The 19,302-nt window shown below is 55.7% G+C and overlaps 7 protein-coding genes across 7 annotated transcripts, besides 1 other annotated feature; all 7 read right to left on the bottom strand.

Moving 5' to 3' along the window:
• Positions 1-713: 713 nt before the first annotated feature.
• On the bottom strand, positions 714-3,398 carry LPMP_282320 (hypothetical protein; the record flags this gene model as incomplete). Its single annotated transcript, XM_010702270.1, has 1 exon — positions 714-3,398. The coding sequence occupies one exon, from the start codon at positions 3,396-3,398 to the stop codon at positions 714-716; it is 2,685 nt and encodes an 894-aa protein (XP_010700572.1).
• Positions 3,399-4,914: 1,516 nt separating this feature from the next.
• LPMP_282310 (hypothetical protein) lies at positions 4,915-5,652 on the bottom strand (the record flags this gene model as incomplete). Its single annotated transcript, XM_010702269.1, has 1 exon — positions 4,915-5,652. One exon carries the CDS (start codon positions 5,650-5,652, stop codon positions 4,915-4,917), a length of 738 nt encoding a protein of 245 aa, XP_010700571.1.
• Positions 5,653-7,611: 1,959 nt separating this feature from the next.
• On the bottom strand, positions 7,612-9,567 carry LPMP_282300 (hypothetical protein; the record flags this gene model as incomplete). The annotated part of the gene is made up of 1 exon (XM_010702268.1): positions 7,612-9,567. The coding sequence occupies one exon, from the start codon at positions 9,565-9,567 to the stop codon at positions 7,612-7,614; it is 1,956 nt and encodes a 651-aa protein (XP_010700570.1).
• A 789-nt stretch (positions 9,568-10,356) lies between these two features.
• Positions 10,357-11,082, bottom strand: LPMP_282290 (hypothetical protein; the record flags this gene model as incomplete). The annotated part of the gene is made up of 1 exon (XM_010702267.1): positions 10,357-11,082. The coding sequence occupies one exon, from the start codon at positions 11,080-11,082 to the stop codon at positions 10,357-10,359; it is 726 nt and encodes a 241-aa protein (XP_010700569.1).
• A 466-nt stretch (positions 11,083-11,548) lies between these two features.
• Positions 11,549-14,116, bottom strand: LPMP_282280 (hypothetical protein; the record flags this gene model as incomplete). Its single annotated transcript, XM_010702266.1, has 1 exon — positions 11,549-14,116. One exon carries the CDS (start codon positions 14,114-14,116, stop codon positions 11,549-11,551), a length of 2,568 nt encoding a protein of 855 aa, XP_010700568.1.
• A 413-nt stretch (positions 14,117-14,529) lies between these two features.
• Positions 14,530-16,005, bottom strand: LPMP_282270 (A/G-specific adenine glycosylase, putative; the record flags this gene model as incomplete). Its single annotated transcript, XM_010702265.1, has 1 exon — positions 14,530-16,005. One exon carries the CDS (start codon positions 16,003-16,005, stop codon positions 14,530-14,532), a length of 1,476 nt encoding a protein of 491 aa, XP_010700567.1.
• A 713-nt stretch (positions 16,006-16,718) lies between these two features.
• On the bottom strand, positions 16,719-16,991 carry LPMP_282260 (Dynein light chain LC6, flagellar outer arm, putative; the record flags this gene model as incomplete). The annotated part of the gene is made up of 1 exon (XM_010702264.1): positions 16,719-16,991. One exon carries the CDS (start codon positions 16,989-16,991, stop codon positions 16,719-16,721), a length of 273 nt encoding a protein of 90 aa, XP_010700566.1.
• An 821-nt stretch (positions 16,992-17,812) lies between these two features.
• Positions 17,813-18,707: a repeat region.
• Positions 18,708-19,302: the final 595 nt, after the last annotated feature.

Genomic DNA, 19,302 nt, shown 5'->3' with positions numbered 1-19,302 from the left:
GGTGCGCATGAATGCGCGCAGCACAGGAAAGAATGAAGCCATTTGAGCCCATGTCATCGGTGTGGGGCGAGGGGTGCCAATCACAGATGAGAGGAGGTAGTAGAGTCAGTTCAAGGAGAAAGAAAGTGCAAGTTCGAAAGTCGCGTGTGTCAAGAAAGGAGGAAAGCGCCACACAGTGGTGGTGGGGAGGGGGGAGGGGGGTAGAAAAGTGCGCGAAGGCAAGTCCCTAGGAGCACAAAGTAGGAAGCCAAAGTGCGTCTGTATTGCCGTCTCGACCCTCTGCCAAGCATGCCTGTATAACGTCTTGTCGTGAACGCTAGGAAAAGACCAGACGCGTAGGACCGCATATTTTTCTTTGTTTTCCCGCTGTGAGTACTCTGCGTGAGATAAACACACAAGGCACCGACGCCGCCCAGCATGCACGAGTGCCGGCATGCTGCGTCTCACTCGGAGGGAAGAGAACACTTGCGAATGCTTCCTAAGTTCAAATTCTCTTAAGCGTGCCTGCGGTGGCACTCGTGTCAGGGCATACACACAAACACAAGTGTGAACCATCTGTACTCGAAAGGCAGCACGGACACAGTCACGTACCCACTGGCAAACGTGACGAGTGTCGCTCTCCGTCTCACACATACAGAGTGCTGTCCCCCCCCTCCTCCTGCGTCCTCCCTCCCCCCACTCCCACCCTAAACAACTCATTAAGACCCAGCCTCTCATACATTTGCCCATGGCACCTCGCAAGGTGTGCCAAACAACGAGGAGGCGTCACCACCGGCAATTGGAGAGGGTGAATGCTGGGGTTGAAAGGACGCCTCCTCTTTGATACGGCGCCAGATGGGAGGGGTGTCGGGCGTCTCCGCCTGTCCGAAGGTGTCCACCGCGCCGCCGCCTCTAGAGGCGTGTCCCAACAGCACCCCCGAGACAGGACCGGGTGGAGTGTGAAGCTGCCGTCCAGTCCTCAGTACGGTGAACTCGCCGGGTGAAGCGCGGTTGGAGTTCGATGTGGGCTGTACCAGTCGCCAAGGAGACTGCGTTCGCATCTCTGCCGTGCCGCCAAAGTCGCTCATCTGCGAAGACCCCAACCGAAGTCGCTGCATCGATGACAGTGTCGAGGGAGCAGCCCCAAAGCTAGTAGAGTGAAAGGAAAAAAAGTCGGCAGCTGCCTCATCGTAAAGCTGGTGTGGTAAATGCGTGTGATGACGACTCGTTTTGTGCCCTTGACGCGAGGTGGTGACGGGGGTGCCAGAGAGAGGGGGAGTAGGGTCTCGCGGCCCGGCGGCAGTTGTGATGGCAGGCGGCGGCTCCGCAGAGGAGAGGGGAGCAGCAGCGGCGCGCGTGAGGTTGTGCGGCGACACCGAGCCGTCCGCGGCGTTGTTGGGATGCACTGAAGATCTCTTTGGCGTGGAGAACACAGAGGAAAGCACGGGTGTCGGGGTGCCGGTGCGAAACGTCGCCGTGCCTTGCTGCCGTGGCGGCGTAGACACAGTCGTCGAGCGCCGCTGTGGGGAGAGACTGTGTGCGAAGGCAGTCGAAGAGCTGGTGGTCGTGGTGAGGGTCTTGGGATGCACAGCTGGCGGTGCAGGAGAGAGAAGTGGAGAGTGAAGTCCCGGCGGTGACCGCAGTGCCTCTGAAGTGAGGTGCTGCAACCTGGCCTTTCGATCTCTATACGCAGACCAAATCGCAGAAGCCGTGGGAGATGGAGCGATAGGCACCGTGGCGCGCGACTGTTCAGAGGCCGAGTAGGGTCGGTCTAACGAAAACTCCTGCAGGAAGTAGTGCGGCGAGGTGTCGCGGTTCGCATGCGCTGGCTTGTCAACTTTTATGGCATGGTCAGCCGAGGTGGAAAGCGCTGCATTCTGCGCCTCCATGGGCCTTGCCGAGCGGCTTACCTGAGGAGGGGTGCGCTGGTCAGCAAGAAGCACACGCGAGGTCTCCGCCGACGGTTTTCGTGGAGGCCGAGCGGGTCTCCGCTCAGACAGCTTCGCCACATCACGAGTCGCTATGTAGCGCTCCGGTGTGATATGGGTGTCCTGGACGGGCACCAACGACGGCATGAGCATCGCGGACACCGCCGCGTGCTGGCGGGCAGGCGTCGGCGTTGTCGCATCTACTCTCGGACTCTGCGTCGCCTGCTTCTCCATGTAAAAGAGCAGCCGCGCGCACTCAGCCTCGAGAAGCTTTACGCGCTCCTCGTACTGTTGTGTGGACTGGAAGTGCCGCTCTACCTCGTGAGCCAGCTGCCGTGCCATGTCCTCCTGCTGTCGGGCGGCCCGTTCCTTGATAGTGGAGAGATCCTCAAGAAAACTGCAAAGCAATGCATTCATTTCAGGACTGGCTGTTAACTCCAGCGGAGGGACTTGCTCGGTCGCCGAGGAGCGGTCACCCGCGACGCGCCGACGCTGCTGCAGTGGCGGAGCCTTGAGACCCTCGGCAGCGGCGCCGAGGAGCACGCGCACCTCCGTTGCGCCCTTCATGCAAGCCTTCAGAACGTCGCACACCCACTCCAGCTCCAAGCTAAGCTGCGCGGAAGGCGATGGCGCCATCGCCGAGTAAGCGAACGGAGAGGCGCCCGCGCCTTGGCGGTGAAGAAAGGATGTGATGTCGGCAAAGCCACTGGCATTCTGTGCGGTGGCAGCAGGTGTGCCACGAGGAGCCATCAGCATTGACGAGAGCTGAAAAGCGTCACCACCAGCCGCCAATGTGGTGCCCGCGTCGCAGACAACGCTGGTCTGAACAGCAGCGTCAAAAGCAGCGCGCGTCGCATCCTCCACAGCATCCCGCAGCTCGTCTAGAAGTGAGGCGGCCTGCTCGAGAGTCAGCCGGGTGCGCGCCTTCTCGAGCTTTGCAGAAGCTGTATGAGCATGCAAGGCGTCTGAGACGGTCATCATCAAGCGGTACAAGTCTCCGGTGTGCACTTCTCCATCTCGCCCCTCGTCCGCTGGCCGAGTAGAAGCGCTGACGGACAGTTGGCCATTCCGGAATCCAGATGCAGCGCTGTCGCCCACACCGACTAAAACCTCCTGCATTGCCTCTAATCCCCGCCTCAGGAACTGACGCTCTTCAATTTGCGAGCGGAGGAGAAAGCCTACGCGCGCCGTCTCGGTCACCTGCTCCTCCCGCTTCGATCCAACAAGCCGATCTGCTAGGAGTCGACAACGCTCTTCCAGAGCACGCACTTGCTCCTTGCTCGACATTGTCACCTCCCGTACAATCTGCTCTGTCACTATGCGCAAATCATTCAGCTGTCGCTGCAACTGCGTTTTGTGCTGCTTCGACCGTAGCAGCTCTGACCGAAGCGTGTCATTCTCACGTTGGAGACTCTGGAGTACCGAGACTCCAGAGTTCACCGACGGGGTTTTAGTGCGAGCGGTCGCAGCGATCGGCTTCTTTTGCTCCATCCCTGGCGAACGTCCGACAAATTTCTTCTCGCGCAGTGCGCGCCTCGCAAAAGAGGCCGCAAGACGGAAATTGTCGCCACGTCGCAACCTCGTTTCGGCAATATTGGGCCGGCTCCTGCTCTGCACTGGCCACCACGCGCAACTTTCAGAGAACGCCTGCGAAAAAACAAGCGGTAGAAAATAGAAACACAGGACGAAGGCAAAGCGTAGGGGGTAGGCAGAGCACACGTGGGCTTCAAGGATACAGTGGAGACAGAACAGGAAAGGGTGGGGGTCCGGTGGGAGTGGAAAGACTGCCGCGTGCTGCTACTGAGCACAGAAAAAAAAACACACAAAAAGGTCAGAGGAAAGTAGAGTGTATGTAAGACACTCGTCTGTGAAGATGCGCTTCCCTCTCTTCTGCTCCATCAACGGCATTAATTGATGCCTCGCGCCTCTCTGTGTCTATCTATATTTCTAGATGTTGCAAAAGGAATGAGGAAAGCATGCAGCTTTACTGTAAAGGGTTTTGGATGTGGATCGGTCGATGCGTCGAACGACACCTATGGACGCTGGAAAGAACAGTCAGTGGACAGTGTTCGGCAAAAGGATTGTTGTGCGGGCACACACGCGCGTGAACAACATGCATCCGGGTGTGTTGAGTTCAGTGTCTCTTTTTTTTCTTCCCGCGCCGCTCTAGAGGAACCGAATTAACGTGCTTCCTCTTTCCCTTTGTGCCTCTTCTGTTTCCCACCCCCTCCCTCCTCCTCCTCCTCCTTGCCGCTTGGGAGGTGACCGTCTATGTTGTGTATGTGCTCGTCAGTATCTTGAAATTGGGTGTACAACAGGCAGAGCAACGGAAAACAAAGGAAAGAAATAAAGCGTTGTTGCCTGCCAACACAGCAAGAGAAGCAGAAGAAAATAAAAGACAAAAAGAGAAGACGAGAAGAGCGGAGTAAAGAATGGCCAGCTGCACCCTGCGACAGATCGACGCGATGATTACCGTGTTGTGCGTCCTTTAGGGGGTGGGGTGCCCACTCTGTGCGGACATAGGCAACTCTGTTGTACTCCAGGAAGACCTGTGTTGCAGAGGAAGATAACCTCTACATCCACTAACCAACACACACGTGTGCAGAAAGGGAGTGATCGCTTCCTGCACACCCTTACAGAACAACATCACGGATTTGCTGTCACGCATCTGCACACCCATTTTGCCGAAACCCATCGCTTACTTTCGGCTTAGGTGCTGCGTGATGCGGCAAATTCGGCGCAGCTTATTTTTCCACTTGCCTTACCGGTGTTATCGTGCGCACACGAGCGCACGCCTCAAAGGGCTAAGGAGGGGACGACAATCACAACGATATATGCATCCACCACACAGAGAGAGACACATGATGCAAGGGCGCACGCGTGCACATCCATCACCACCACCGCAACACACCTCTGAGAAGAGAGCAAGGGTAAACGAAAGAGAAAAAGACAGACTCTTCGTGAAACACAGGCACTGAGAAGGAAATCAAGGTACGCGAGAGCGAGGCTATTCTGGGGCGGACCCACCTTTCTTGTAGCGCTGCACCCACAGTTGCCCCATCTCATCAAAGGACTTCATCGACTGCCGCTGCGTAGCCACGCTATCCTTCACCTCTGCAAACATGATGCGGCCCAGCCATGGCTTGTTCTCCGGCATCAACTGATTGTCGACACCGCGCAGAACAAAGTCGAGCGCCTGCTCAGAGATGGCCTCCCCGTTCGAAGCAGTGAATTCTTCGTGGAAGCGTGCCGCCCATCCCTCCTCCTCGAGACGCTGCAGGGAATAGAGCATCGCATGGTACGCCTCCATGCTCATCGCAAAGTTGCTGCGTCGCATCGCGTAAAAGACTGCGAGAGCTTCAGCGTAGCCGTTCGTGCGTGCAAACAGATGCTGAATGGTCCGCATTGAGAACTGCCGGCCCTGTCGAGCAGAAACCTGCATAAGCTTCACTAAAAGGTCCGTGCCGTGCCTCGATGACAGTGGTACGCAAAGGAGTAGTAAGCGGTCAAGCGCATCACCCAGTCCGCGGCTAACATCCTCCTCGCGAGGTGTCGCTGGGTCGAGCTTGTGCTTGTCTAAGAGTCTCGCCACCGCTTCGCAGCGCTCCTCTGCCGCTTTGGCCTCTGCTGCTGCCGTCTCGTTTGCTGACATGGATGTGGCCGAGGATTGCACATGCTCCTCTGCCCTTGCAGTGCTGCTCCACAGTTCATAAATCTCTCTGCGTGCATCGGCAGCACGCTCCATCACAGGCGCATCGCTGTTTGAGCGTTCCTCGCCCGCCTCCGAGGACATGAGTGGAGTCGCCGGCTGTGCAGTGTCTTCTGAAGTCAAAGTGGCGCTTTGCCAGCGTTGGCTAGTGGAGAGGGCACCGTGGGCGACTGACATTGGTGACCCACCGAACGCACACACCAACGGCAGCGGCCGCACAAGAGGCATTAGCCTCGCCGTGGGCTTCCGCGGGCAGCGCAGGAGAAAAAGAGATGACTTGCTACCGCGCATGACTGGCTGAGGTACGTGAGTTACCCGATCGTCAAGCAGCAGTTGCAGGAGGAAAAAGAGCGACCACAAAGCTGAAAAAAAAAAGGTCAGCACACACGCACACAAAGGGAAAAGCAAAAAGGGGTGGTCAGAGAGAGTCAGTTGCCAGCGCTAATACACGGTATTGCATAGATACGACAGTGACGCCTAGCCAAGAAGTCGCGTTCATGTATGGAATCTCGAAACGTTGGGGAGGACATCGGTGCGTCAAGGTGAGAAAAGTAACTCAGAACTCGGAGGCAAAGTTCAGCCACGGACCTGCAAAGGCGTAGCCTCGTAAAGTCCGTGCGTCTTTGCCCTACCAGCACACAAGCCTCCTCCTTCCCCCACCCCCCACCTCCGCTTCCGTTCTGATTGTCGGCAGCGCCACTCTCTGGCGCGGCGTGTAGTTAGTGGAAAAGGGTGTACTTTAGCCGGAGGTGTGCCACGACGATCGAGGTCGCTGCCGCCGTTCGCACCGCTTTGCATTGACGCACCCTTGTGATTCTACCTCTTCAGCTCCTGGTGTTTACTGCTTTGTTTACCTGTTCGTTTTATTGGCTACTCGGTGTCTCGGACACAATCACACACACACACACACACAAGCGCACACACAAGCACACACACTACAACTCTTACGCTTAACGTTACAGAGACAAAAGAGACAAAGAAAGATGAACGGAGCAACAAAAAACCAAAAAGGAGTGAAGGAGGGAAGGAAGGAAGGAAAGGGCCTTTGAAAGAGTCGCTCCTTTGTTTCTACGTTTTCAGCGTAGACGTGTGTGTGTGGGTGTGGGAGGGGGGGAGGAGGGGGGGAGGGAGAGAGGGGGGAGGGGGGCTGACCACTTGCCAACGCTCCCCTTTAGATATCCTTCTCGTTTATTTCGTCTTCCATAAACAAAAACCAGATCGATCGCTTGGACGCACGCGCACGCAGATGGATGGGCAGTGCCGAAACGGGAGGGAGAGCACAAACGGCTGCCTTCCTTTTTTTTTCGGCTGCATAGTGCGCATGACACAGTGGACAGTCCAACACTTTCACACGGAAAAAAAAACGCATAAACACATGCCAATGCTCGGTCAAAAATGAGCCAACGCCATCCATGAGCGCCTTCGAGCACCACCCCCAAGCGGCTGTACACGACTGCCCCCTCACGTTGATCGCTCATCATGTTGCACCTGTTTTTCGAATCAGTCTTGCTAGGGTCTCCCTTCTAGTTAGTCCATCAGACTGAGCGCATGCACCTATGCGACACATGAGCTCAGACTTCGTGAAAACTAGAAGCAACACAAAGGAGACGCGCCGAAGACGGAGTCCAAGAAAAGCATGCGAAGAGTACAACATGAATTGAAGAAAAAACTCGATATACTACAACGAATGCGGAACACACTCAAAACAAACCTTAAACGTCTTAGCACACCACACACACAAACGTCGCGGAGGAAGCCTTTTCGATTCTGTGATGAATATTCTTGATGGCGAACGAGAGAGAGGGTGCAGCTGCCATGGAGAAGTCACCACTCTTCTACCGCCATCGTGGTGATGGGAAAGAGAGGATGTCGAGTAAGCAGAATACTAAGCGTCCAGCACATCGGGAGGTCCACTGTTCGTCTCGCTTTTCCTTCTTTTCTACTGCCATTCCACCCTGTACCCGCCTCTGTTGCTCGCACGCACTCCACTATGCACTAAAACATGCTGAGATCGGCGTTGCTATTCGCCAGCCACGGAATGCGCTCAATGATACCGCTAATTGCCGAGTAGAAAAAGGGGAGAAGGATAATGCGGATAGGGAACGCCAAAGTGTACACGCTGTACATGGTGACACTCGCAACGCAGGCTTGCTCCCAGAAGAACTTGCTGCGGGAACCGCCCCTGAAGCCCTTTCTCACGCGCATGGCGGCGCCTTCGCTCACGGTTCGGGGGGCCATGACGCCGCTACCACCAAAGGAGTTGTCAGCCTTGCTGCTAAGAGCATTCAACCGAGCCACCGACGAAGTTACCTTGACACCCTCGTCGGCAGTCTTGGCCGACGCTGTTGGCGCAGCGGAGGCAGTAGCAGCGGCGGCGGCCTTGGTGGTCGACGCCGACGTGCTTGTTGTCCCTTCCTTCGGCTTCGCGGACTTCTCTTCCTCCTCACGCAGCATCTCCAGCATCATGGGAATCTGCGGGGCACGGCGGAGAATCTCCGGTTGAGCGCTTGCCGCGGCGTCGAGGTACTCTTTTGCCGCCGCGTACGACTTGGCCATGCCGTGTTCACCCTTGATGTGCATGCAGCCGCGCACAAAGTACGCGGAGCCGCAGCCGCGATCCATTGCCTTCTGCAGCCAAGCGTGGTACTTCGAGATGCTCTGTTGAGCCTCGACCTCCTCCTCGGAGAGCATCGATGACGCGGTAGAGCCTCGAAGCCACAGCTGCGCCAAGCTCAGCATGCCATTAACGTGACCAAGCTTGGCTGCGCGCTGGTAGAAGTAAATGGCTGCCGGAAAGAGGGGGAGAAAGTGACGTGCTCCCTGGTCGTACAGCTCACCGATCTTCTGATTCACAGCAGCGCTCGGCACGCTATCGTCGAGTGCGCGCTTCATCAGCAAGAAAGCACCGCGAGGGGACTGCAGCTGGCTATATATATTGTACAATAGTAGCGTGCTCTGCTCGTGCTTGTGGTGAATGGCAGCGAGGCGCAGGAAGTGCAGGCAGCCCTTGATGTCCTGGTCCTCGAAGAACTTCAGACCGCATGTCATGAGTTCCGTCGCGCTCAGCTCACGCTCCTCGTCCGACTGGTACTCCTCCTCCTCGTTCTCACCAGTCTCACCAATGTTGACACGTGCCTTCTGCAGGTCGAGCTGCGTGCACATCAGAAAGTTCTCCAGTGTGCTCGGCTGCGATCGAATTGCACGGCACTGGTTGTGGAGTCGAGCCATCTCACTCAGGATGTTCTTCTGCTCGCTCGCCGTATTGGTGGCGTCGGTGTCTGTTGAGTTGTTCAGCGTGGCCTCAACTTCCACCAGCTTCTTCTTAATCTCCTCCTCCTCAACGCGGTAGTTCTCAAGCTCAGCCTTGATAAAAGCAGCGGTGCTATCGTCCTCGTCGTCGTTCTCCTTCGGCTCCTTGCCCGTGACCTCCTTTGCCACCTCGTCAAGCAGTTTATCAAGGTCGTCCTCCCCGCCCGCCTCCTTGCCGCCAGCTTCGCCGTTCTTCTCCACCTCATCTTGATCAGACGCCTTCTTTGCCGCATACTCGCCCTCACCACCCTCGATGGAGGGAAGAACGGGCAGCTGCGTACGGAACATACGGTCGATCTCGGCAATCGATGTCAGCAGCTCGTCGTCGGCGCGCATCTGTAGGTCAAGTAGACAGCTCCATGGTGCGCCGGACCTCTTATCCAACTCCACCACGAGGATGTTGTCATCCTCCATGCGCCACTCCACCTCATCGTTCACAGGGGCGTACAGGCGCCACTGCAGGATCCGCGTCTCCTTGTGACTGATGCACAGAATGCAGCTATCCTTGATATCGACCGTCAGCTCGCGCGGCCGCACGCCGTCGGGGAGAACACACGGAATGCGGACTTCGAGGCACGTCTCGTCATCCTCGCCCTGGGTCCACCGAGCCTTCCCGATGCTCTCCGTTACGGGGACAGACATTTCACCGCGAGGCGTATGTGTGTCTTGTGGTACGAACTGAGCGAGAGAGAGAGAGAGAGAGAGAGAGAGCACCAACTAGACACAAGTGCAGGCACTATTTTCCTAGCACCAACCAAACAGAACGCAGGGGTCTAAGACACAAACACGTAAGAAAAGAAGATCTGTGATGGCCGGCTGGCTGGCGCGAAGGGGCTGAGAGGGTGGATGGGAGCAGCCGGCTCTGTGCACTTGCTGTCAAGAATGTTTGAAATAAACGCCGTTTTCTTTGTACTACAACGCTTCCCCTTTTTTTGTGCAGGATAAACGTGTATGCATGTATGAATAAGGTCCCTGGCAGTACAAGTGCTCGAGCGGAGTGGTGGTGGAAAGAAGAGGTTTGCATGCAGTGAGAGAGTAATACGAAGAGAGGTGTATTCACGGTGAGGGAGATACGTGCTTCGTACACGTAACCAAGCTGTGTGCCTTGTATTTTTTCGCTTCCCCATTGTGTCACTACTGTGCCATGACAGAGAAACAGGGAAACAGCAGCATGGCAACGGAGAGACGACCCTCTCATCACCGAGACCATGCTTGTCCTTTTGGTCTTTGTAGAGACTCGTGTGAGGTTGACAGAAAGACCGCCATCCTGTTAGTCACATTCAACGCGGCACTTCATTGTGATGCGTCAATCGCTTTCCCATGACAGTGTTGACTTGCAACACTTCCCGCTCCATCAAGTCCGCAGTGTGCACTCTCGCTTTCGCTCTGCAACAAAAAGAGGGAGGAAGAGTGTCATACCACTCACTTGGGCTACGCCGTCACGCGTGGACGAGCCATAACGAGCGTCTGGGTCCGATAATACGAGTCCGTGATAGGCTTCACACGCACAATCACCACATTAGCCTCCTCAAGGGCAGCACGGAACTCATCCTCGTATGTCACTTCGCCAAAGTCGATTGTTGTGATCGCCTTCAGCATGCGCTTCACAAGAGGTGTGACGTACTGACCAATGAACGTACGCTTTTCGAAGGTTTGAGTGAAAAAGATGTTGCATCCTCCCGGCACCTTGGGGACTGGGCTACGGAGCATCTGCACGCAATGCCGCAGCGCTTCGACCCGCGACGGTATGATCATGAAGCTACCGGAAAAATAGAGGATGTCGAACTTCTCCGTGTGCGACTTGTTGTAGGCGTGAATATCCGCCTGCTCAACCTTCACCATATCCTGCAACCGACCGCCACACGCGGCGACATTCACTTGAGCGCTGCGCACGTAGGCAAAGTCGTAGTCCACCCCAGTCACTGTCATTTTCTTGCTCACGATAATGTCACGGTTCGCTATGAGACTGGTAGCGGTGCCGATGCCGATGTCCAGCATGACGCTATTCATTGGGCACTCCAGCAGCACCTCTCGGTACCACCGCGAGGTCATTGACACGATGCAGGTGTCGTACACCAGCGACCGGAACGACTTTACATGGTCGGAGACGACCGCCAGCATGGTTGTCTTCTTGGGGCAGCTCTGGTATGACATCATCAACCAGGGAAAGGGGGAAAAAGTGAAGGGTTACGGATACAGCAGTGTAAAGTAGCGCCGTGAGCTCACGAAGAGACGGCGTGCATTCGAGTATACATGTGGGGGATACAGCCGTCTCCTCCAACGAGAGATGAGGAGAGGTGTACGTTGCCAAGAGAAAGTGCGACGACAGATTAGGGTAGATGTCGCGTGTGCCACAATTTTGTTGATGCCGCTAAGGGAAGAGAGAAGGCGGGCACTCCTCCCCCCCCCCTTCTGCCGCTTGGGAATCGTACATCACCCTGGATTGTGCTTCTTTACTGTGTTGCGTGTCTCCTCCATTCCCGGCGACTCCATGCAGCAGCAAAGCCGGAGAATGATCCGAAGGCACGTTTGTCATGAACAAATCGAGGAAGTAAGCAAGACAGTCGCCACCGCACCTCCGTGTACACACGCGTAGGCGTTTCACCTTGCTACACCCACTCGCTCATAACTCCTCACGCAGGCGCTTCCGGGCCAGTCGCGTCCACTCCATCAGCTGCCCATCCAGCACACAACTACTCAAAAAGCGATTGAAGCGCACGTTCTCTGCAGAAAGAGAGCCGGGCTGTGCTGCCTTACCTTCTCCAGACTGCAGAATTGATTGCGCTGCGCGCGACAGCCCCGCGTTCTTGTTAAAGAAGAGGATATGCAAGTGTTGGACACGTTTGCAGAACGCAGACGCCAGTGAGCCTTGCTGCTGTGCCGTCAGCAGCCACAGTGAAACATCGTCCTTCAAACTCGTCCCCATGAAGCTCATCTCCGACATCACGCTCACTGGAGGACCCTGCGAGCCTCCATTCAGAACGAGGCGCTGGGCAACTCCAGTGTCTGATGGAAGCAGCACCGCCTGCGCCAGAGAACCATGGCACACGGCCATGTAGGGTTCCTGTGCCAAATCTGAGTAGGCAAGAGAATCAAAAGTGGTGATCGAGCTAGGGTGAACCACTCGCTCCATCAGTGCTTGGAGCGCAGTGCGGAAGTCAGTTCGTGACAAGAGACGACTCGCGCGCTCCGCATCCGCCTCGGCCAGCACAGCAGAGCGCGCCACATGCGAGAAGTGAGGCTGCGTGCGGAGAGGGAAAGAAAGGCGACGCCAGTTGCCGTTGCGCAAGATACACGCCCACGCAGAGGTTACCGGCTTCCCCTCACATTCACCACCTAAAACTACCAGCACACCTCTTGACCGTGCACCCGTGACCCTCGCAGGCCAGATGTCGTCGTCTCCCTCGCCTTCGTCTCCGCTGCTAGCGCCTTGCTGCGTAAGAAAGGGTGGTGGTGAAGTACCCTGCCCCAAGTGTGACGCAAAGGTCAACTGGCGAGCTACAGCTGCTGCCGCGCGTTGCGAGAACGTGGTGTGATCGGCATCGTCAAAAGCGGTGTGCGCGCCGCCGCTTCTGCCTTGCAGAGGGGTGTCGGGCAATGCCAAAATTGCTGCCGTGAAGAAGGCGCGACGCGGTAAGTCGACGCCGAACGGGATGAACACCTCTCGCCAGACCCGGGTTTTGAGATCCAGTACGTGAAGGTCGTTCAGGTACGTACGGCCAGCCCCGACGCCGCCAAGCATGAGCAAGCACGCATCTTCTTTCACCATCGTGACGGAGTGTCCGAAACGTGGAGGCGGCTTCACACCGTACGTGGAAATCAGATTGCTGCTCCATACCCATGTGTCGAGATTCAGCTGGAACAGCTCCACCTCAAGGTAGGAGAGCGGATCGCGGCCGTTTTCAGTCCCGCCAATGTACGCAAAGGAGTGGTGGGCCAACTCCTCGCTATTGGCGTCAGGCCACGGGGTGAGCGTGGCGAACGCCCTGGAAGACAGAACAGACACGGACGGTCCATCAAGTGGAAAGTAAATGGTGTGCTGACGTGGCTGAGCAACGGAGTGGGCAATTAGGGTGAGGCACAGCGCGGGGTGGGAAAGGATGTGTGATCCGTCAATCGACACACGGCCAAGGTTTGGTCCTCTAAAAGCATTGCTGTCGCCCTCCGGCATTGACCCGCGAATACCACTGCTGCTGTGACGACTCCCTGCACCACTGCTATTGGACATATCCACCAGATGCGATGCCCCGCCGATGACGAGAGAGACGTAAAGGTCCACATTGTTGCCTGTGAGAAGTACGGGTATGCTATCAAGAGCCTTTTTGCCGAAGCGACCTGCTGTGGTGCCAAGGCGACTCGCCTCTGTCGCGTGCGCGCCGTGGCTGTGGTCAGAGAGAAAGTGCTGCAGCACTAACGCGTCAAGGGATGCCAGAGGCACGACACAGTGCCCGATTCGAGGAGGTGCCTGCAGCGTCGAGGTGTGACCAAGACGCAACGCTGGGTGCAGGGCGCTCCACTGCAGGCACGACCGCAGTGACGGATCATCTATGAGGCGCAGACAGTGGATGTTTCCTGCAGCCTCGTTCTGCGGCGTGGAAGCGGCCGGCACTGGCGCCAAGCGCCAACGCCACAAACTGAACTGGTTCGATACAGCGAAGGGAGAAGCACATGGGGCGCCGCCGTACTGGAGAGTGTACATCTCGTGTGGCGAATAGCTGGAGGCTAGAGTAACGCTGCTGGATCCGTACCACGCGGGCATGTCCTCGTACAAGGTAGTGTGCAGAAGGCAGCGCAAAGACGAATCCTCGTGCGGCGCCTGCCGAGCGCGCCTTGAGCGCTGAGAAGTGTAAGTACCTTTTAGTCGCATCCGTGGCACTTCGTCACCCGTCCTACGCCCAGCTTTATCATCCTCGCCCGATGAGGTTGACGGTAACAGCGAAACTGAAGAAGACCGGACTCCGTCCTCACTCTCCCGAAGTGGGTAGTAGAAGATGGGGCGGTCATTTGTTTTGTCGTCGTAGTCGCGCTCCTCCTCGCTGTCGCATGGGTCATCGCGCTGGCGATAGAAGCGGCGACGTTGCTCGCCAGACGGAAATCCGTTGTAGCCAAATTCGTACCAGTTTTGCATTGTTAGAGACTGTGATTTCTGTTTTGTGTACAGTGCGCGGAGAAGCACAAGACGGATGAGCATAAAGAGAGAACAGCAGAGCGGAAGGGCAAAAAAAAATTTGCCAAAGAGATAAGTGCGGGAGAAACGAGAGAAAAGGACGCGGAGAAAGGATGAGGGTCTCCCTCATCCCGTTGCATCTCAAAGAAACTTCATTAGCGATCCACAGAGACCTTCATGGTCGAGGAGTACGCGCTCACACACGAAACCAGCGCTGACCCGAAAGAAAACACGAATAGGAAACCCTTAGTCACCTCATCCTTGCACGCAGCCGTCATGTAGACCTTTTCGCTAGCGACGCTCTCCAAGGGACATAATCCAGATTGGATACAGTGAGATGGCAAAGGGGTATTGTAAGGCAAAACAGCCATGCGCTAATGATTCTTTCAAATATTTGTATATGCATTGAGTCCATCAGATGGTCCTCGAGGATGCGTTTACAAGTGCCCCAGCTCTCTTCTCGACACCTTCTTCTGCGGAGACAATATGTCAGAACCCTCCTGAATAGCTAGGGTCCCAGCTCTACTGCCGCGCACTCGCTTGACCTCCATAGGCGATATCCTCTGGAGCACTTTCAGCATTAGACGACTCGGTGCACTCTGCCTCAGGTCAGCTTCCGACATTAGGAAGATGCGCGCAGCTGTAGGGCATAGCTTGCAGTAGTCGCCCGTGCAGTGATCATCCACCACCTCTGCGACTCTCTTGAGCAAGGCAGCCCCGTCGGTCCCAGCGGGCCATTGAACGTGAACGACCTCCACATCCATGCTAATATGACTGAATATGTGCCGAACTGTTCCACACAACCTGACGCCTGTTGGCCTTGCCTTCGCTTTCCAGGTCAGTACGCTCAGTGGGTGTTTCACCAAATGTACGGCAACCTCCTCGTCATCTGCTGCAGATGCGCTCACGGTAGGAAACTCGAGCATACCACCCAGCAGCCCATCTGCTGGACGGCGAACAATCACAAAACGCCTGGCGTCACAGGCGCGATCGGCTGACATCTCGTGCACAACACATATCTCGCGCACGCTGCGTTTCGCCATTTTTGCAGCACGGACCGGGATGATACCCTCGATCGCCTCAATCTCACCACACCGCACTAGCGCGCTGGCGCAGCAAAACTGCTCTAAGGGACATGAGATGCAGAGCGGCACGCCGCCTGGGCGACACACTGACGCACCCAACTCCATCAGTCCTTGATTCAAGGCGCTCGGGTCTCGGCAAATCACGGCGGAGGTGGTGGGTGAGTTGCCCATGAGCTCTTGTCCCCACCTCGTCGCCTCTTTGATATTTGCCGAGACTTTGGGATCGAAATCTCGCTCGCCGCGGAGACGACTCAGGACGCGTATCACATTACCGTCCACAGAGCACACAGATTCGCCGAAACACATTGACGCAATGGCAGCCGACGTGTATGGACCTATCCCAGGGACTTTCAAGAGCTCCTCTTGGGAGGACGGCATACAAGGCGTAGCAGTTTCCCCTCGCTCCTTGGACCACTCCAGGAGGTACTGCGCACCTTTGCGAAGGTTCATAGCGCGGCGGTAGTACCCCATTCCTGCCCACACAGATTTGACCTCGTCTTCCGTCGACGCGGCGAGCGTCCTAATCGACGGAAACTTTTTCATCCACGCTATGTAGTACGGTATGACGGTCTCCATGCGTGTCTGTTGCGACATTACTTCAGACACCCACACTCGGTATGGATCATAACGCGGCGTCGTTGCACTTGTACGGTGATCCTCCCCGGCAAATTCTCCGCTTACGTCACCACTGCCACGAGGGAGCGTTTGACGCCATGGGAGGTCTTGGCGCTGGTGCTCCCGCCACCACACGATAACTTTCTCTTGAATAGAGCGGTAGTACTCATGCGTGGCGGAGCTTCCAAGCGGGGTGAGCCACTCGCCGCGCATGCTCGGCTTACAAATGAACCGGCGGGATATAAATACACCTATTTCAGCTGTCTCCGTCCGCCCCTGCTGCCTGCATTTTTTTCCTTGTTCGTTGGCAGGGGAGAAGGGGTGAAGGAGAGAGTAAGTGGATTTCCCAAAGAAACAGACAAGTATGAGTCATAGCATAAGACGACACAAAAAGAAAATATTTGACGGCACACTGTCGGTCCATCGAACTTGGACTGTGTGCAGTCCCAAATGCCACACACGGAGTACCTTTCCCCAAATCGAAAAAAAAAAGTACCTCAACGGCTTAAAAGTCGGACTCTTCTTCTAAAGAGATCAGCTGGTCGGTGTGCGCCTTAGCACACACAACGCAGGAAGCCCCACACGCATGACAAGAGAGGTTTGCTGGTGCAGCACATGAACAGGCTTCAATTTACTCGCCTCTTTATTCTGTTTCATCTGGCCGTTGACTACCTGCACGCGGCGCACGTGTAATCCACACATAGAGACACACACACCAACACACACTGATTTACATCATCCATGCCCCTATGCAAGGGATAGAAAATTTGTCAAAGCGGTACCATGTACGGTTATGAAAGAGCTGCAAAAATGCCCGCATGGGTCGCGGTTACCGATGTGACATGAAGTGGCTTCACTTCGCCAGCATTGCTAACATTGGCGATACACACCACACGCGCGTGCACTACGTCAATCGGCAACAATCACTAAGACGACTTGAAAAGCAGAACACCGGTTTGACCAACGTAGAAGTACACGTAGCTACCCTCTTCGTGCGTGACGAAGCTACCAAAGTTCCGGCCAACAAAGCAGTTCCACGTCGGACCATACTTTCTTTCGAACTCCTTTCGAATAAAGCTGGCTAGCTCCTGCGCCGTTCGCAGTTTCGCCAGGCCCTCTTGTGCACAGAAAATGGCAAAGTTCTCCATCTCCTTCGGCATCTCAGATAGCTTCACCGTCGCGCAAGGCACCTGCGTCATTTTCTTTTGAAGAAAGGGGACTTATGCTTGTTCTTTCTTCCCTGAACTCTCAACAAGTGTTGTGACACGGCTGCAGGAGGGGTATGGGTCTCGTGAGCTCAACAGTTGTTGCAGCAGGCTGGTCGTGGAAGAAGCGAGCAGCCAGCGAGGGTAAGTGAATATCTGCTCAAGGAGGGAAAGCTGCTACGAGCTCTAGCCAAGCAGACGCGCTGGCATGTATGCATGAGTAGGAAGAGGAAGAAAGAGTGCACCACAAAGAGCAGTACACAGAACAGGAGGAGAGAGGTATCTGATAAAGTGTGAATAGACGTCACTCAGAATAAAACCAACATGTTCCGAGTGCAGAAGAAGGCAGCTCATTGAGAGCGTCTGCCAGACTTGCCGCAAGTGTCACCTGCTACCCTTTATGTGAGTCATTGCCCGTGAAGAGCGCTCTCCAATGGCCCAACATCCAACAACTAGAGACAAGCGAACGCGATAAGATTCCATCGCGACCCATCAGACCTTCACTGGATTAATTGCTAACAGGCTAGAAGTCCGCCGCATTGTTCTTGTGTGTTGATCTTTTCGTTTCGTTAGTGTTGGCTGCCGCATAGCACTATGAACCGCTCTATCCATTGAGCAGTCGGCAATGAGGTGAGTGCAGGAGCTCACCTCGCATCACAGACGAAATAGAAAGAACTGTGATGTTTCTTCCCTCTCAAAGCAGTTAAATACGCAGTGAAGACTGTGTGCATCTGCTTACGCCACAATGCAATACCCTTCGCAGCAGTGTGGTTGCACTGCACTTAATTGCATTTCGCCTAAAGCCCTTTGGCCACGATGATGAGGAAAGGTCCTAGCGTGGTATCAGGGCCCGCCCCCCGCTCGGCGGGGAGGCCAGGCAGCCCCCTATCCCTGCCAATGCCGAACCGCCCTTGGCGATGGTAGGGACAGGTGTCTGAAAGACGAGGGGGGGGGGAGTCGTGGCGGCGTGTCGCTGCTGACGTCGGCGGTCCGGTTGTGGACGGCGCTGCGTCGGTGCGCCCTGCGGCCGTGGGCGCGCCTGTGCCACCCGTGTGGTGAGCGGGTTGCTGGCGGCCAGCGTAATGGCCAGGGGAGCGAGGCTGCCCGGGGGACGGGGTCGGGTGGGTAGCGTTTGTGGCGGGGGGGGGGTGCCCGGGTGACTGGGTCGGCGCGTTGCTGTAGCGCGTGTCCCGCTGTTTCGTACCGGGCGATGGGCCTGCAGTGGGTTGGGTAAAGTGGAATGTAAGCTCGGGCTCTATGGCTGAATTGCTTTCTTTTTCTTCCACCAATGCATCATTCTACAAGCCCTCAAGTACACGCATACAATCACAGTTCATCTATACCTGTTGCACCACAGTTATGCCAAGGAACCGGTCAACCAACATCGTTTGGTGCTGCTCATCTCCACTCCAATTCCACGGCACGCAGTGCGGGACAGGTCCAGGATTGCCCTCGACATCACTGCAGCGCAGCAAAGGTAGAAAAACAGTAGGCGGATCGGTATATGTGCTGAAACGTCGGCACGATTCGTGAGCTGGTCCGAACGTGATCTTGACCCCACGTCTCTTCGGCACAGCGTCAGCTCAGACCTGTCCGACGGCACCCAGAGCCTGCAACCGTACCCGAGGGAAGGCAGCAGACTCTTGGCGTCCCCGCAAAGAGTGGGTACTGGACCCTAATACCACAGTGTGGTAGCCGGCATCATCAGGGGCAAGAGAAAGCATCGAAGAACAAATCCAACCCAGCTGCGCTTTGAGAGAAAAGACTGTAGTGAATCTTTTGTGATTTTGTTTCTCTAAAGGCACGCGAGACGGAGGGGTCTCGTTCTTGCCACTTTGCTTTGTGAATCCAGGAAAAGGAGCGAAGGCGCATCGTGGTAGTGTGTGGATACAAGAGAATGCGTTGAAAAAGGCCGAGCGCGCAGGCAGGGAGTGGGTAAAGTTGGAGTGCAGAAAGTGGAAGAAGAATAAAAAGGGGAAAACGAAGAAAAAGACGATGCATTCTAGCAAGCAAACACTGACGCCGCCCAGGGTATCACACACAGCTCTATGACCATAGGGAGGAGGAGACACACACCTGTGAGTGACATCTACCAGTAAGCAAGTCCACGATAGCGTGTGCAGACTTGATAGTGCGTATGGCTCTAAGAGAGACAAGTGTTACTCGTTGTTCTCATAGATCTTCTAGTTTTGATTTCCATTCAGGAAGAATAAGTGGAAAACTCAAGGAGTCGGCAAAAGAAATAAAGACATTAGGCATACGCAATAATCGGTGTCGTTTCCACAACTCATGCATCGATTGTGTG

The sequence above is a fragment of the Leishmania panamensis genome (genome assembly GCF_000755165.1).
Source record: "Leishmania panamensis strain MHOM/PA/94/PSC-1 chromosome 28 sequence".
Lineage (NCBI taxonomy): Eukaryota > Euglenozoa > Kinetoplastea > Trypanosomatida > Trypanosomatidae > Leishmania > Leishmania panamensis.
The sequence above is the reverse complement of the archived record's forward strand: the minus strand, read 5'-3'. Positions and strand labels throughout refer to the sequence as shown.